This window comes from Megascapheus bottae, chromosome X (assembly GCF_031878675.1).
Source record: "Megascapheus bottae isolate mThoBot1 chromosome X, mThoBot2.hap1, whole genome shotgun sequence".
Taxonomy (NCBI): domain Eukaryota; kingdom Metazoa; phylum Chordata; class Mammalia; order Rodentia; family Geomyidae; genus Megascapheus; species Megascapheus bottae.
The window spans coordinates 7,791,677-7,809,262 of record NC_143547.1 but is presented as its reverse complement, the minus strand read 5'-3'; the positions used below and the strand labels follow the sequence as shown (position 1 = coordinate 7,809,262).

At 44.6% G+C, this 17,586-nt stretch overlaps 1 protein-coding gene across 10 annotated transcripts in view; it reads left to right on the top strand.

Annotated features, from left to right (window-relative positions):
* Nucleotides 1-234: 234 nt before the first annotated feature.
* Map7d2 (MAP7 domain containing 2) overlaps nt 235-17,586 on the top strand; it is an 85,333-nt gene continuing 67,981 nt past the window's right edge. For all 10 annotated transcript variants that reach the window (XM_090327015.1, XM_090327014.1, XM_090327010.1 and 7 more), the window contains exon 1: nt 235-394. In XM_090327015.1, coding sequence (XP_090183141.1) covers nt 265-394 — 130 coding nt within the window. In that variant the 5' untranslated portion in view covers nt 235-264. The remainder of the gene's footprint in view (nt 395-17,586) is intronic.

Here is a 17,586-nt window from a genome sequence, read left to right as displayed (position 1 = left end):
AGAAGCACCTCCGTGTGCAGATTATGGGCATGCTGTGTGAGAAGACCTGCGCACAATCTATGTGCACTGTCTGCGCGCACACGCACGCGGGCGCGCGCGCGGTCTAAACTAGTGCGCGTGCGGGTGCGCGAGGGTTCGGCGTGGCGTGCGGGACCTGTATGAGAAACGCGCGCGCGGAGTGAAGGCGCTTGCGCATGCGGACACGCACGAGTCCAGTGCAGCGCGGAGGTTTGGGTAGTGCGCCTGTGCGGCCGGCGCATCCCGATGGAGCGCAGCGGCAATTCTAGAGCGGGATCCCGGGCTGAAGGGGCTACTCGAGGCGCTTTGCTCTCCGGGAAATTCGCCGAGTCCGTCTCAGTGCGGACTTTGCCACCATCCGGTATCCGACCTGCAGGTAAAAAACTCAAAAGTGCCGAGATGGCTTCGGAATCCCCCTGGGGGGAGGGGCGGGCTGCACTGGGCAGCGGTTCTAAAGCAAAGGGGGGGATGGGAGGAGGGATGGCGCAGAGCGGAGATAAAACGTCTTTGACCTATTTGGGGGTCAGCCGGGAGCGAGGTCCCGAGGCCGCACCCTGTCTGCGGGTGGCGAGGTTTCCTCCTGAGGTGGCTGGGTGAGTGGATGTCCTTGCGCATGGTTTCGGGTGGGTAACAAGTGTGTTTGGGATGCCGGTGCTGGGGCCCGCAGTTGGTGCCCAAGGAGCTTGTGGGGTGCTGGCCCCGTGGAGGAGGGGGTGGGGAATGAGCTAGAGGGCGAGGGGGCTTCCTGAGGTGGATGTGAGGTGCCTATAGCGGGGAGGGGAGAGATCTCAGGTGGATGGAACCAACTCATGGGCATTGGCTGGGTTTACGCGTTCGCCCTCTCCATGTCCTGGAAAATGCGCAGGAGCCCTGACTGCAGCCCCCGGCGAAGGGGGCTCCGCGTTGCGCGCTTCTTCATGTGGCAGGGGCTCTGCCGGGGAAGCCGCTAGCCGGCATTTCCCACCCTAGCCGGGGTGGGGGAAGCGGGCTCCCGGCTGAGGGCCCGGCCCTCCCCACTGCGGCCCAGAGGCTGGGTCTGAGGGAGAGGCGCCGCTCGCTCAGGTGTCGGCCTCAGCTGCGGCTTCCTGAAGCCCGCATGGCTGCAGCTGAGAGCTGTTGGGGGGCTGATGCGACCTGGTGTTTTGGCTGAGCCGCGGGGGAGATCGGGAGAAGGTTGGGTAGAATCTGATGGGTGTCGCGTCTACTGGTACTAATCTGTAAAGTGATGGCAGGTAGTGCAGAGGCGCATGCAATGTGCAGACTGATTTTGTGCTATTTTTTCTGGCAGTACCTCTGTGTGTGTGTGTGTGTGTGTGTGTGTGTGTGTTGTTTTTTGTTTGTTTTTAGTTAATAATGTAATCTATTTTAGAACATTTTTTTTTGCCAGTCCTGGGGCTTGAACTCAGGGCCTGAGCAGACCTTCTGCTTAGCAAACCCAAGTTCCTAGGTTCAATCCCAGTATGGAAAAAAAAACCAGGGCTGGGAATCTGCCCTAGTAGTAGAGTGCTTGCCTAGCATGCACGAAGACCCGGATTCGATTCCTCGGCACCACATACATAGAAAAAAAAAGCCAGAAGTGGTGTTGAAGCTCAAGTGGTAGAGCTCTAGCCTAGAGAAAGTCCAAGGACAGTGCTCAGGCCGTGAGCTCAAGCCCAGGACTTGCAAAAAAAACCAGAACAAAACAAAAAACAGAACCTCAAAAGACAGGGTCTTGAGCGTCCTGCTGCCATATCAGGCTTGGAAATGATTTTAAAACAGTACTTTTCATTAGGGGTTGGGGAATGTGTTCTATTTGGCTTAAATTATTTCCAGTTTGCATCCTGTGTGTGTGTGTGTGCGCGCGCGCGCGTGTGTGTGTGTGTGTGTGTGTGTGTGCGTGTGTGTGTGAATGCATGCATGCATGCAGGTTTGGGGATTTGTGCACTTAGGGCCTCATGCTTGCTGGGCAGGCTTGCTGGAACTTTTCCAGCACACATATGGCCCTTTACCAATTGAGCCACACCTCCATTCTGGCATTTTGTTGGTTAACTGAAAATGGCATCTCACAGACTTTTATGCTGGCTTTGAACCTCCACCTTACACATCTCAGCCTGTAAGATTACATACGTGAGTCACCAGTGCCAATCACAGTTTGCATTTTTATGGTGTCTTTTATTCAGTGCAGAGCTTAATAAGTATTACAGGGTCATGATATAAATATCTTTTAAATGTGTACTTCTATTTTCATCCTTTTTCCTTGAGAAACTAGCAGCATTTGGTAGGTAAGAAGCTAGAAATCCACCTACCAGAACTGAGCTTTGCTGGCAGAGTGGACTCTAGAGAATAAAACATTAGAAAGATTTATGAACTAACCCCTCTGAACAGCACATTTATAATAACAATAAAATATTGTATAAAAGAACATTGTAAAGAGGAGGTTGTGAGTTTGCATTTGTATTTGGTGAGAAGTTACAAATTGAGATGTTTTATTGTACTTAAGAGAGGTGAGGTGGGGCTAAATGATTGGCTCTTCAGTTTATCTTGGATTTTAACTTATTTAAAGAAACTTAAGGGAATCTTTGCCTCAGTTTCTTTTTTGTTGTGTTTTTGTTTTTGTGACAGGGTCTTGCTATGTACCCATAGCTTAGGCTGGAAGACTTTAAACTTGTCCCAGCTAAGGGGGATTCTTGATTTTATTTTATCATAGGAATCATTTAATATGCTATATGACAATAAGGTTAGTTTAGAGCTATTAATTTCTTTGTACATTAACAGTGTGGTAAAACTGAAAGGCTCAATTTAGCTGTCAAGTGGTACCATGGTGCATTGTTTTGTGGCTGGTAGGGCCAGGTAGTTGGCAAATGTCATTTTCAGCAAAATCTTTTGTGTGTATGTGCTAGTCCTGGGGTTTGGACTCAGGGTCTGAGCAACTGCCCTTGGACATTCCTCAAAGCCAACTCTCTATCACTTGAGCCACAGCACAACTTGCGGCTTTTTCTGCGTATGTGGTACCAAGTAATCAAACCCAGGTCTTCGTGCATGTTAGGCAAGTACTCTACCACTAGGCCATGCTCCTAGCCCTTCAGTAAAATCTTGATTCTTGAATTTTATTATAATCTAGTCTCAGGCTCAGTAGTAGAGTGCTTGCTAGCAAGTAAGAAGCTCTAAATTTAATACCTAGCACTGCAAAAAAAAAAAGTCTCTGTGTGTGTGTGTGTGTGTGTGTGTGAGAGAGAGAGAGAGAGAGAGAGAGAGAGAGAGAGATTTCATCAAACCATGTGTATCAAGGCTTTACTATTTAGAATTTATTATTTATTTTTAATTAACTTGGATTTCTAGAGGATCAGCCATTATTCCTCAGTGAGTACTGAGTGATGTGGCGGCTGTAGAAGATAGAAGGTATGAAGATCTGTGGCAATGCCATGTCATGTTAGCATGTTTGGGAGATATGAGTGGGTGAATGGTTTTCTTGGAAGATGTTATAGAAGATAACAAGGGAATAATTTTGATTGATTCCTCTAGCAACAGGTTTTTCCAGCATTGAGATGCTTGCTTTTTCTCATTATCTACCAGCAATGCCTTCTTTCATTCCTTTGACTTACCCCTGGGATAGAAATCACCTAATATATACTATTCTTTATAGCGTTTGTGATGTGCACATTTATTTCCAGATTTCGTCAATGATCCAATGATGATTGAAAAGTATATTATTGGTCCAGGCGCCAGTGGATCTTGCTTGTAATTCAAGCTACTTAGAAGGCTCATCTTGGTGGATCATGGTTCAAAGCCAACTTCAGAAGGAAAGTCCTCAAGATTCCATCTCCAGTTAACCATCCAAAAATCCATGCTGGAAATGTGGTTCAGGTGGTAGAGCTCCAAGTGAACAAGAAAGCTAATCAAGCTCAAGGCCCCAAGTTCAAATTTTGTACTGACAAAAATTAAGCTATGGGGCCGGGAGTTTGGCCTAGTGGTAGAGTGCCTGCCTAGCACACACGAAGATGAGGGTTCAATTCCTTGGTACCACATACAAGAAAAGCCAGAAGGGGTGCTGTGGCTCAAGTGGTAGAGCTCTAGCCTTGATGGAAAAGCCCAAGGACAGTGCTCAGGCCCTGAGTTCAAGCCCCAGAACAAAAAAATTAAGCTAAATTATGAAAATGTATCTTGCTATGTTTGAGGTATGGCTCAGGGCTCTTGACCTTTAATCCTATTACCAACAAAAATATGTTTTTTAATCTACATATATTTATATAATTTTAGTACTTTCTTTTGCTATTGATTTCAAATTTTATTCCATTATGGTATGTTATGATACAGGAAATTATTTCATTTTTTCTCTGTCAAGATTTGTGTGTGTGTCAAGATGTGTGTGTGTGTGTGTGTGTGTGTGTGCGCGTGCGCGCGCGCATGCGCGCGCATGTGCCTGTGTGCCTGTGTGCCTGTATGTGCTGGTCCTGGGGTTGAACTCAGGCCTGAGTACTGTCCCTGAGATTTTGTGCTCAAAACTAGTGCTCTACCACTGGAGCCACAGATCCACTTCCAGCTTTTGGATGATTAATTGGAGATCAGAGTCTCAGGCACTTTGCTGCCTGAGCTGGTTTTGACCCATGATCCTCAGATCTCTGCCTTCTCAATAGAGAAGATTATAGATGTGAGCCACTGATACCTGGCAAGATTTACTTTTATGGCTTAACATGTTTCTGTTTTACAGAAAGTTCAGTGGATTGCTAAGAGGAATGCTCATTCTGCTGCTGCTGCTGCTGCTGGATAAGATTCTCTAGATGTTGTGATGTCTAATGGTCTACGGTGCCATTTAATTCTGAGATTTCTTTATTCTTTATTTTTTTGCCAGTCCCCGGCTTGAACTCAGGGCCTGAGCACTGTCCTTGGGTTTTCGCAAGGCTAGAACTCTACCATTTGAGCCACAGCACCACTTCTGGCTTGGGATTTGTGGTGTGGTAGTGGGAGGTGGTGGTAGGGGGTGCCAAGAATTTATAGGAGGGTGAGGGGAAGAAACAAGGTGATTAAAGGTTGCCATGTTATGCAAATAAAATATCAGGTAATAAAAGTTGCCTAGAGCAGCCTACTTCTTTTTTTTTTGTCAGTCCTGGGCTTGAGCTCAGGGCCTGAGCACTTTCCTTGAACTTTGCACAAGGCTAGAGCTCTACCAGTTGAGCCTCAGCACCACTTCTGGCTTTTTTCTATCTATGTGGTACTGAGGAATCAAACCCAGGTCTTCGTGCATGCTAGGCAAGCACTCTACCACTAGGCTAAACTCCTGGCCCATTTTTTTGTGTCAGTCCTGGGGCTTGAACTCAGGGCCTAAGCACTGTCCTTGGGCTTTCCTCAAGGCTAGCACTCTACTACTTGAGCCTCAGCATCCATTTTGGGCTTTTCTATATATGTGGTACCAAGGAATAGAACCTGGGTCTTCTTGTATGCTAGGCAAGCACTCTACCACTAGGACAAACTCCCGGGCCTACTTCTTGATATAGATACTTTAATCAATGTAAATTTCATATGTATGTACATTTTTTCCACAGGATGACAGTTTTCAGAGTTTCTCCTACAGTTTCAAATTTTCAGATTAATGAGCATGAAATATGCCAAAGACATCTATTTTGGAGTGGCATATTCAGGTTTCTTACCAAATTTTGAGGTGGTCTGCCTGAGCCCCAACACTTTTTATTTTTACTGATAAGCATACACTATTACTAAGTTATATCCCTAGTGCTATCATTTCAACTTTTTTTGTCAGTTGTGGGATTTGAACTCTGGGCCTGGGTGTTGTCCTTGAGCTCTTCAGCTCAAGGCTACCACCCTACCCCTTGAGCCACAGTACCACTTCTGGTTTTCTAGTAGTTAATTGGAGATAAGAGTCTCATAGACTTTAGTGCCGGAGCTGGCTTTGAACCAGAATCCTCAGATCTCAGCCTCCTCTGAGTAGCTAGGATTACAGGCGTGAGCCTCTGTGCCTGGTTCCTCATGTCAACTTCTGACCTTTTCCTCTACCTTCTACAGTGGTTACAGAGGTTCGGTCTTTTTGTGTGTGTGGTGGTACTGGAGTTTTGAATTTAGGACCTTCAGCCCCCCCCCTTTTTTTTTTTTGCCAGTCCTGGGCTTGAGCTCAGGGCCTGAGCACTGTCCTTGGACTTTCTCAAGGCTAGAGCTCCACCACTTGAGCCTCAGCACCACTTCCGGCTTTTTTCTATGTATGTGGTACCGAGGAATCGAACCCGGGTCTTCATGCATGCTAGGCAAGCACTTTAACCACTAGGCCAAACTCCCGGCCCCCCCCTTTTTTAGTTATTTTGAGATAGTATCTCACTTTTTGCATAGGGCCCTTGCCTAGGCCATCATTCTTCTATTATTATGTTTCCTGTTAAGTAGAGGATAACATGTTTGTGTCACCACACTTAGCTTCTTTTGTTGGGATGCAGTCTTATGATTTTTCTTTCTCAAGGCTGGTCTGGAAACATATCTTCCTGATCTCAGCCTCCCACTGATTGGGTCTTAATTGCCACCCCAGAAATTGGTTGAGAAGAGGGTCTTGAGAATGTTTTGTCTGAGCTGTTCTCAAATTGTGATTCTCCCAATGTCAGCCTATTGAGGATTACAGGCATGAGACATCATGCTGGGTTTGTAGGGGTTAGACTTTTAAAAAGAACAGTTCAGCTGGGTACTGTTGACTTACACACCTTTAATCCTAGCTACTCAGGCGCTGAGATCTGAGGATGAAAGTTTGAAGCCAGCCCTCAAAGAAAAGTCAGAAAAGCATGACACTCTTATCCAATTAATCATAAGAAGTCCCTAAGTTGAAGCTCCGTTCTGGCATGCACAAATAAACACCTTCTGCCTTGATTACATTAATTGATTAGCAAAACAGTTTACATGTTAATCTGGGTAAGTGAAAAGTAGGGATGGATTTAGAGGAGACTTTGCTAAAGTGGACCTTGTTGAGAGGATTTAATGACATACAGTGATATGATACTACCTAGTTTGTTGGAGGACAAACAACCTAGTGTGTTGGATTGGCTTTGGATTTGAATACTTCCCTTGACCCTCTCCTCTAGCCTCTTAGGAAAAGAATTAGAGCAGAAGGAAGAGGAGGTAATTGAGGGGTCATACATGCCCTTGAGACATTGTGACTCAGGGAGGGATTGTTGGCTGTGTTCTACAAATTACCATCTCATGATCTGAGGCTCAGGGTCAGCTGGGCCTCTGGATTCCCCAGCATGTGTTTCTGAGGTCAGTTTGACTGCATATCCTGATCTACTTTTCTGTTGGGAAATATTTGTTTTCTTTTTGCTTAGGACTTTCTTCCTTTTAATTTATTTTTCTTCTTTTCATTATAATTTTAGATAGGAGTTGCCATTTAACAAAGCAGTTTATGAATACAGCACATCTTGATCAATGTCACCTCTTTCAACACTTTTTTTTTGGTGGTGGTGGGGGGGGGTTGTGGTTGGCTTGAACTCTGGGCAGGAGTGCTGTCCCTGAGCTCTTCAGCTCAAGGCTAGTGCTATACCACTTTGAACCACAGCGCCATTTCCAGTTTTCTGGTGGTTAATTGTAGATTAGAGTCTCATGGATTTTCGTGCCCTGGCTGGCTTTGAACCATAATCCTTAGATCTCAGCCTCCCAAGTAGCTAGGATTACTCTTTCAACATTTTTTTGTGGGTCGTGTAGCTTGAACTTGGCCTGGGCACTGTCCTTGAGCTCTTCAGCTCAAGACTGCTGCCCTATCCTTGAGCCAAGCCCCACTTCCCATTTTCTAGAGGTTAATTGTGGTTCTTTTGTGCCCAGGATGGCTTTGAACCTTTATCCTCAGATCTCAGTCTTCTGCGTAGCTAGGATTACAGGTGTGAGCCACCGCACCCAGCTTCAACATTTTTGAAATTTTTATTTATTTATTTTTGCTAGTCCTGGAGCCTGAACTCAGGACTGACCCTGAGTTTCTTGCAACATTTATTTTTTTGGCCAGTCCTGGGGCTTGAACTCAGGGCCTGAGCACTGTCCTTGGGCTTTCTCATGGCTAGTGATTTGCCACTTGAGTCACAGCACTACTTTCAGCTTTTTCTATGTATGTGGTAGCAAGGAATCGAACCCTGGTCTTCATGAGTGCTAGGCCAAACTCCCAGCCACTTTTAACATTCTTACCAGGCCCTCTGCACCTACCCCTGCCCTTACACTTCTTAATTTTGTAGATATACATTGGATTCTTGTCTGCATTTCCCCCTCTTTTTTATATTATATCTTTCAGTAGTTGTACAGAGGAGTTCCAATTAACGTAGCAGCTTATGAATACGACAGATCTTGATAATTGTCACCCCTTTCAAGCATTCTCACTCATCCTTCTCCTGCTCACCCCTTCTCTCACTTCTTTTTTAAACATTTAAAAATTATTCTTGCTGGGAGTTTGGCCTAGTGGTAAGAATGCTTGTCTAGCATGCACCAAGACCTGGGTTCAATTCCTTGGTACCACATACATAGAAAAAGCTGGAAGTGTTGCTGTGGCTCAAGTGGCAGAGTGCTAGCCTTGAGAAAAGCCCAAGGACAGTGCTCAGGTCCTGAGTTCAAGCCCCACAACTAGCAAAAAAATTCCTCTTCCATCACATCATAATTCTTTTAAAAAGCCTTGTGATTGTAAAGCTCAGGGTTTTTTTCCATATTTTTTTGTAATTAATAGAAGGGTTACATTATATTCACCAGAATAGAAGGTGCATTACTTCACATACACTGATACCCTTTCTCATGTCTTGGTCCCCATTTCCCTCCCCCCCCCGCTCCCACCCCTCATCTTGTTTTCCCCCTTTCCCTATCCAATTTCAAATAACCAAATACGCATATATTCAATATATCAGATAACAAGGTGAAATACTGTAACAATAAGAGATAACCAAGGGACAGCAGAAGAGATGAGAGATAACATAGTACAGTAAGGACAACAATCCTTTTGTTTCTATATCCTGGAGGTCCTTTCATTTAACATCATCCTATATGGCCCTATGTATCTAGGTTTTGCTCTATTGTAAATCTCTGCTAGGAGAACCAAAGGTTTCTACTGATTATGACACATGAGAGGAACCATTGAGCCTATGTTCCTTTGAGTCTGGCTTACTTCACTTAATATGATTTTTTCTAAGTCTTTCCATTTCCTTACAAATGAAGCGATATTGTTCTTTCTGATGGCAGCATAGAATTCCATTGTGTATAAATGCCACATCTTGTTGATCCACTCATCAACTGAGGGGCATCTGGGTTGGTTCCATATCTTTGCTATGGTAAATAGTGCTGCAATGAACATCATTGTGCTAGTAAAAGCTCAAGTTTTGATTTAAACAAAAGAAAAGCAGGTATAAGTGAACAGTATCTGAATAATAAGTGGTAATGGTGTCAACCTGAATGAAACCTTCCACTGTAGTCTGCAGTTATCTATACTACTGCACAGCTGTTCATTTTAACTTCACAAATAATCATGACTGTAGAGAAATTACATGGCAAACACCATTATAAGCACTTATTATACATGATTTTACTCTAACAGCCATTCTTTTTGTTGTTGTTGGTGGTGGTGGTTGTGGGGCTTGAACTCTGGGCCTGGGCGCTGCCCCTGAACTCTTCAGCTCAAGACTACCACCCTACCCCTTCAGCCACAGCACCACTTCTAGTTTTCTAGTAGTTAATTGGAGATAAGAGTCTTAGGGACGTTAGTGCCTGCGATGACTTTGAACCGCAAACATTCCTCAGATCTCAGCCTCCTGAGAAGGATTACAGACGTGAGCCACTGCGCCCAGCTTTTAAAGCCATTCTTAGTACTGTTTTTATTCTCACTTTAGAAATGTTCCAGTTATTTATCACTCTCACAAATGAATCTGAAACCTACTATGTTTTACAATTCTACTCAGTGGCTCAGGTCTTTGGTTTCACGTGGAGGGCCATGGCAGTTAACGGGAAGCTTAGCTGGGGTTAGAATGTCCAAGATGGCTTCTTATTGCCCAGATGTCTAAACACTGTCCAGTGTCTTGGATTTCATAATAGCATGGCACACAACTGAGCTTTGAGAATGAGCGAGTACAGTTCCTAGTTTTCTCTTTTGGCGGTCATGGGGCTGAAACTCAGGGGTGTAAGTGCTGTCTCTGAGCTCTTTCACTCAAGGCTAGTGCTCTGCCACTTTGAGCCACAGCTCTACTTCTGGTTTTTGGGTGGTTAATTGGAGTCTCATGGACATTCCTGCCTGGACTGGCTTTGAACCACAATCCTTAGATCTCAGCCTCTGGAACAGGTAGGATTACAGGTGTGAGTCACCAGCATGTGGCTCTTTTCTTAAATTTTTAGTTTTTAAGCATGCTTATTATGAACCAAAACATAATTCCTAAGTCAGGTAAATAGTTCATTTCTTTTTGGACAATGTCACTCCTTCCCTAACTCCCAGTTTTTTTCGTCCTATCCCCACCCACAACTTGTACAGTCCATTTTCAACATAGTGTTCAGTGAGTACCAGAGTGTCACTTTTGCTACATTCAGTGATCAAAGTGAGTCCTAACTAAGTTCAGCACAGACCACAGACCGAGGGAAGAGGAAGTAGATTGCACCTCCTGATCTGAGGAGAAGCACATACACCTACTGCAGAGAATTACTAGCAAAGAGTCCTTTTTTCCCCCATTATCTACTACAATAGATAAATAAATGGACATCAGGAAGGACAAAAGGGGCCAGGAGTGTGGCCTAGTGGTAGAGTGCTTGCCTATCATGCATGAAGCCCTGGGTTCAATTCCTCGCTGCCAAAAGTGGTACTGTGGTTCAGGTGGTAGAGCGCTACCCTTGAGAAAGCTCAAGGACATAGCCCAGACCCTAAGTTCAAGTCCCAGGACTGGCAAAAAAATGAAGGATAAGGACCAGAAGTTTGGCCTAGTGATAGATTGCTTGCCTAGCATGCACGAAGACCTGGGTTCTATTCCTCCATACCACATATATACAAAAAAGCCATAAGTGGTGCTCTCGAGCAAGTGGGAGAGCACTAGCCTTGAGAAAGCCCACAGACAGTACTCAGGCCCTGAGTTCAAAGACCAGGAATGGCAAAAAAAATTTGAAGGATCAAATAATTTGTTGTTGGGCACACAGTAAATAGCAAATTAGCTTTACCCCTAGTGTGTACCACCGTAGAGTTAAGTTCTTTCTGTTTATATGTGCCAATCCTGAGTCTTGCAATCTGGGCCTGGATGCTGCCCCTGCATTTTTCTGCTCAACTCTAGTGCTCTCCCAACTTTAAGCCACAGCACTACTTCCAGTTTTCTGATGGTTAATTGGAGATAAGATTCTCACACACTTTCCTGCCCAGGCTGGCTTTGAAGTATGAGCTAAGTGAATTGTTGGATCGAGTGATCACTGCTATTGATCAAGCATGGCATGAAACTGTAATTCGTGAGTTCTGCCTGGATTTTCTTCTGCATGGATGAGGTTCAGGAAAAATGGAGAAGTGCTTGGATAAAAATGGTCTCCTGTACAATTAGACAGAACAAACCTGTATCCCCAGGCTCTTGGAGGAAAAAGCTGCTTTAACTTTCCCCTGCATAGGCAGAAGGAGAGTCTGGGGCTAGAACTACTAGAGTCCTCACACTGATTACAGTCTTGAGGACTTCATGGCAATTTGGGAGAAAGCATGGTGTGAAAAACTATGACACTATAACTTTGAGCCAGCTCTGATCTACCAGACTCTATATTGGGGTCCTGAAAAAGAATCTAACCTGCTGAGGTGAGATGTCATGGATTCTGTGAGGCTTAATAGTCATCTCCCTTCAGGGCCAGTGTCATACCTTTCTGGTGCTTTGTTACTTAAGCTGCCTGCAGATTCTAATTTGCTCATGTTCACAGATATTCTAATTGGGGACCACACTGTTGGGCAATGCCAATGTGTTAGGGGCTGGTTCGGTCACCTTTTTTTTAAATTTTGGTCAGTCCTGGGGCTTGAACTCAGGACCTGGGCACTGTCCTTGTACTTTCTCAAGGCTCGAGTTCTACCACTTGAGCTGTAGCACTACTTCTGGCTTTTTCTGTATATATAGTACTGAGGAAATCAATCCAGGGCTTTGTGCGTGCTAGGCAAGTACTCTACCACTAAGCCACACTTCTGGCCCTGCCACTCACGTTTTAAGGTTTAGTAGCATTGTTATGGACGGTCTTACTAGGCAAGGTCGTTTATCCAGAATCCACTTCAAGGCCTGCAGGACAAATCCTTGCTCGGCCAGATTGTCCCTGGAACAGTAAGTCCTCATCTTGAGACAGTGAGTAGTTCTTCAGTCTAATGTAGAGTTAAGGTTGCTGTGGCAGATATAGTATGCTGACTGGCTTCTCAGCTCCATTTTTTTGCCCCTATAACCATGGTTTCCCCCCTTTTCTCACTCTCCATATTATTTATTTCTGCTGTATGTTGAATCAACAGCTTTAATCTATTCCAAAAGGATGAGAACATTAAGTGCATACCTGAAATTATTAAATGCAGAGCATGACATGCCCTTGCAGCTGGAGTCTTGTCTCCAGCTGCCTGAAACCCTTTATTATTATTACTACTACTACTACTACTATTACTATTACTATTATTATTATTATTATTATTATTATTATTATTGCCAGTCCTGGGGCTTGAACTTAGGACTTGAGTGCTGTCATTGGGTTGTCCTCAAGGGTAGTGTATGTGGTACCAAGAATGGAACCTGGGTCTTCATGCATGCCAGGCAAGCACTCTACCACTAGGCCAAACTCCTGGCCCCTGAAGCCCTTTATTCAACAATGCTGCATCTCTGTTTTAAAATAATGTTCTCCAAATAATGCTCTCAACGTGTGCCATTCATTTGAAATCACTACTAGAATTTTAAACTGGGAAAACCAGACATTTTCTGCTGTGCTCGTTTTGAAAACAATCTGCATCTCAGTGAAATTGCTGTAGGTTTTCTTCCTTCAGCGCCTAGCAGTGTATTTTTAGTATTCCACTGAAAGAGGGAGCAACGACATTATACAGAGGCTAGTGTGGCCTTTTAGCAGGTTTGATCATTTTCTGCCTTATGAATTATATGTGTTCAGTTTACCTGGGCACCATTGATGGGTGACAATTAGTGATGAAATATGACAGTCCTCCATGGAAGTATTGCTGTACTTTCATCATTTTCCCCCAATAGAGGTAGGTAAGTGTTAAGAACAAAATTTACCAAGGATTACTTCTATTAACTAGATATCAAAAACGAGTTAAGCAAGTTTAGTTATGTCTTCAGACCAAAGCTTTAAAAAAAAACTTTGTAATTGTAATTATGGTTTTCTTAATGCAAAATGTGTTCCTGTTCCTTTTCCCCCTTCTCACCCACTTAAATTTCCACTTCACTTGATTTTATTTTCACCAATCATGACTGTTTTATTTCCTGAAGAATAATGGCTTCTTATTAATGGTACATTAATTTCTACATATCCCTAATCATCCGGGTGAAATTAACTCTTTTTATAGAAAAGCAAGGGAAAGAAATGGACTGTGTTACTGTGCCTGGCTCAGCTTTAATTTCTCCTGGTTGTCTTTTATTTGGTTTCTCTCAGTTTCATCTGAAAAGCCTGAAGGGATTTGGTGGCTTCTACTGAAGAATGTCAAATATCCTTGGGGGATTTAATTTTATATTTATTCCTTAAAAGTTAAAGGAATCTTTCCTTTTTGGCAAGTAAAGATTATTTTAGAATGAGAGCTACTGATAATCAATTCAAGCAAACTGGACTTATAAGGTACAGTGGTGTCCAGTAGAATGCTCCATGAAAATGGACATGTTCTATTTCAAAACTGTGCCATGTGGGAGCCACTGGCATCATGTGGCCATGGAGAATAGACAAACTGAAATTTATTTTGTGGTCTTGTTTTTTTTTCTTTTTTTTGTGGGTCATGGGGCTTAAACTCTGGGCCTGGTCACTGTCCCTGAGCTCTTCAGCTCAAGGTTACCACCCTACCCTTGAGCCACAGCCCCATTTCCCATTTTCTAGTGATTAATTGAAGGTTAGAGTCTCAGGTCCTTTTGTGCCCAGGCTGGCTTTGAACCTTGATCCTCAGATCTCAGCCTTCTGAGCAGTTAGGATTACAGGCATGAGCCACCATGCCTGGCTTGTGAATATTTTTTATGCTGGGCCTGGGGCTTGAACTCAGGGTCTGGGTACTGTGCCTGAGCTTTCGTGCTCAAGGCTAGTAGTGCTCTACTATTTGAGCCAGTTCGACCTGGCTTTTGTTTTTTGCCAGTCCTAGGCTTGAGCTCAGGGCTTGAGCACTGTCCTTGGACTTTCTCAAGTCTAGAGCTCTACCCCTTGAGCCTCAGCACCACTCCCAGCTTTTTTTCTATATATGTGGTACCAAGGAATTGAACCCAGGTCTTCGTGCATGCTAGGCAAGCACGCTATCACTAGGCCAAAGTCCTGGCCCCCACACCTGGCTTTTTTTTTTTTTTGCCAGTCCTGGGCTTGAGCTCAGGGCCTGAGCATTGTCCTTGGACTTTTCTCAAGGCTAGAGCTCTACCACTTGAGCCTCAGCACCACTTCCAGCTTTTTTTTTCTATATGTGGTACCGAGGAATCGAACCCGGGTCTTCATGCATGCTAGGCAAGCACTTTAACCACTAGGCCAAACTCCCGGACCCCACACCTGGCTTTTTGATGGTTAATTGAAGATAGGAGTTTCAGACACGACTTTCCTGTCTGGGCTGGTTTCTATTCATCATCCTCAGATCTTAGCTATGTGAATAGCTAGAATTGCAAGCATAAGCTAACATCACCTGGCTTTGTAACTTTTTTTGGTGCCAGTCCTGGTGATTGAATTCAGGGCGTGGACACTGTCCTTGGACTTTCCTCAGGGTTAGGACTCTACCACTTGAACCACAGCACCACTTCTGACTTTCTGTGTATGTGGTAACCAAAGACTCAAACCCAGGGCTTCATGCATGCTAAGCAAGTACTCTACCACTAGGCTATAACTTTTTAAGTTAAAACAACATTTTTAGCTGGGCATTGGTGGCTCATGCCTATAATCCTAGCTACTCAGGAAGCTGATATTTGAGGATCTTGGTTCAACGTCAGCCTGGGCAGGAAGTACATGAGACTCTTATCTCTGATTAAACACCCGAAAACTGGAAGTAGAGCTGTGGCTCAACGTGGTAGAGTGCTAGCCTTGGGCTGAAGAGCTCAGGCACAGCGCTTAGGCCCCGAGTTCAAGCCCCAGGAACAGCATGCCCACACACAAAAGAATTTGGGTGAGTTGTAGGGAAATCTTTTCCAGCAAAATATTGGTAAATATAAATGGCAGGGATCTGCACCATGAGAACCCCACGATGGGACCTGAGGTTGGGGGGAGCATTTAGGGCCATTGTGTACTATGGCTGAATTAATCTGTTCTCTAGGACATGCTCGCTAATGTAGATAAGTCTCAGTTCTTGTTCCAGCTTGCTCCTCACAAGCTGGCCTCAGGCATTGGCCCGAGAATACAGTTGCTTGTCTGTAAATCAAAGAGTGCAGTATGTGATCTTCCTGGTGCTTTCCAGCTCTGATATTGGAGCTTCGGAATCCAAAAGATAGGCCCACTCTTTACTTTTCCTGGTAGGATCATAAGCCATGAGGTTTGAAGGTCCTCCACCCCCATAGGAGCCAAGCTGAGAAGCTCTGCTTCCTTCATCTCGTGACCTCATCTTCCTGGCCTATGCCTTAGGTCAGATAGACCCTGGCATCTAGGACCTGATCAGCATTGTGAGAGCCTTAAGGGCCTCTGTAACCCCCATCTACATCACCTTTTTTTGTAGAACATGGGGCTTGAACTTGGCCTGGACACTGTTCCTGAGCTCTTCAGCTCAAGGCTTCCGCCCTACTCTTGAGCCAAGCCCCATTCCCATTTTCTAGAGGTTAATTGAGATGAGAGTCTCAGGTCCTTTTGTGCTCGGGCTGGCTTTGAACCTTGATCCTCAGATCTCAGCCTCCTGATTAGCTAGGATTACAGGTGTGAGCCACCTCGCCTGGCTTAGATCACCTCTTTTTCAAAACCATCATGCCACTCTTGATGTTAGCTCCTCTGATATCTCCCTTGCACTTCCTAAAGTATAGTCTAAATTTCTGGTAATGGGGTTTCCAGACCGGTGGAATGGAGCCAGGCACCCTAACCTCCTTGCAATAGCTAGTAACCACTCACTGTTAGTTATGGTCCAGCACAGTTTGCAACCACCTGCACTTGGCTAAGTTTCTTTTTTTTTTTTTTGCGAGTCCTGGGCTTGAGCTCAGGGCCTGAGCACTGTCCTTGGACTTTCTCAAGGCTAGAGCTCTACCACTTGAGCCTCCGCACCACATCTGGCTTTTTTTTCCTATGTATGTGGTACCAAGGAATTGAACCTGGGTCTTCGTGCATGCTAGGCAAGCACTCTACCCCTAGGCCAAACTCCCGGCCCTTGGCTAGGTTTCTTTTGGACGAGGATTCTCTTCCTCTTTGTTTCTGCTGTCCTCATATTTGTTTACCCTATTCTTCAGTATTTTTCCCTGACACACATACTTCTGGTGGTTATTTTTCTTTCTCTTCCATTTTTAAAAATTACATGTTGATTATATTAATGTAAAACAAGGCTGTTTTGTTTTTGTTTTTGTTTTGCAACAAAAACAAATATTTGATTTTCAGATTGTTTTCCTCAGGAGCACAAAGTAAGCCTCATTCACTTTTTTTTATTGCATGTCACTCATAAATACCAGGGTGCTTTGCTTTTTGCTTGTTCTGTTTTTACTTTTTCTTTTTGTTGGTTCTGGGACTTGAACTCAGGGCCTGGATGTTGTCCCTTAACTTTTTTTGTTTGTTTGTTTGTTTTTGCCAATCCTGGGCCTTGAGCTCAGGGCCTGAGCACTGTCCCGGGCTTTTTCAAGGCTAGAGCTCTACCACTTGAGCCATGGCACCACTTCTGGCTTTTTTCTATGTATGTGGTACCGAGGAATCGAACGCGGGTCTTCATGCATGCTAGGCAAGCACTCTACCACTAGGCCAAACTCCCAGCCTCTCCCTCAGCTCTTTTTTGCACTCCATGACTTTGAACCACAGCTCCACTTTTAACTTTTTTCTTGGTGGTTAATTGTGACTAAGAGTCTCACAGACTCTCTTGCGAGGGCTAGTTTTAAACCTAGAACCTCAGATCTCAGCCTCCTGAGTAGTTAGGATTACAGGCATAATTGTGGTTTTAATGTTTTATGGGTTTTTTTTTGCCAGTCCTGGGCTTGAGCTCAGGGCCTGAGCACTGTCCTTGGACTTTCTCAAGGCTAGAGCTCTACCACTTGAGCCTCAGCACCACTTCCAGCTTTTTTTTTTATCTATGTATGTGGTACCGAGGAATTGAACCCTGGTCTTCATGCATGCTAGGCAAGCACTCTACCGCTAGGCCAAACTCCCGGCCCCAATATTTTATGTTTTAAGCATCTTTTTTCCTGCTAGTCTTTCTCCCAGTCCCTCCTTCCTGTCTCAGCACCCAAGCCCTATGAGCCACACACACACACACACACACACACACACACACACACACACACACACACACACACACACACACACACACACACACAA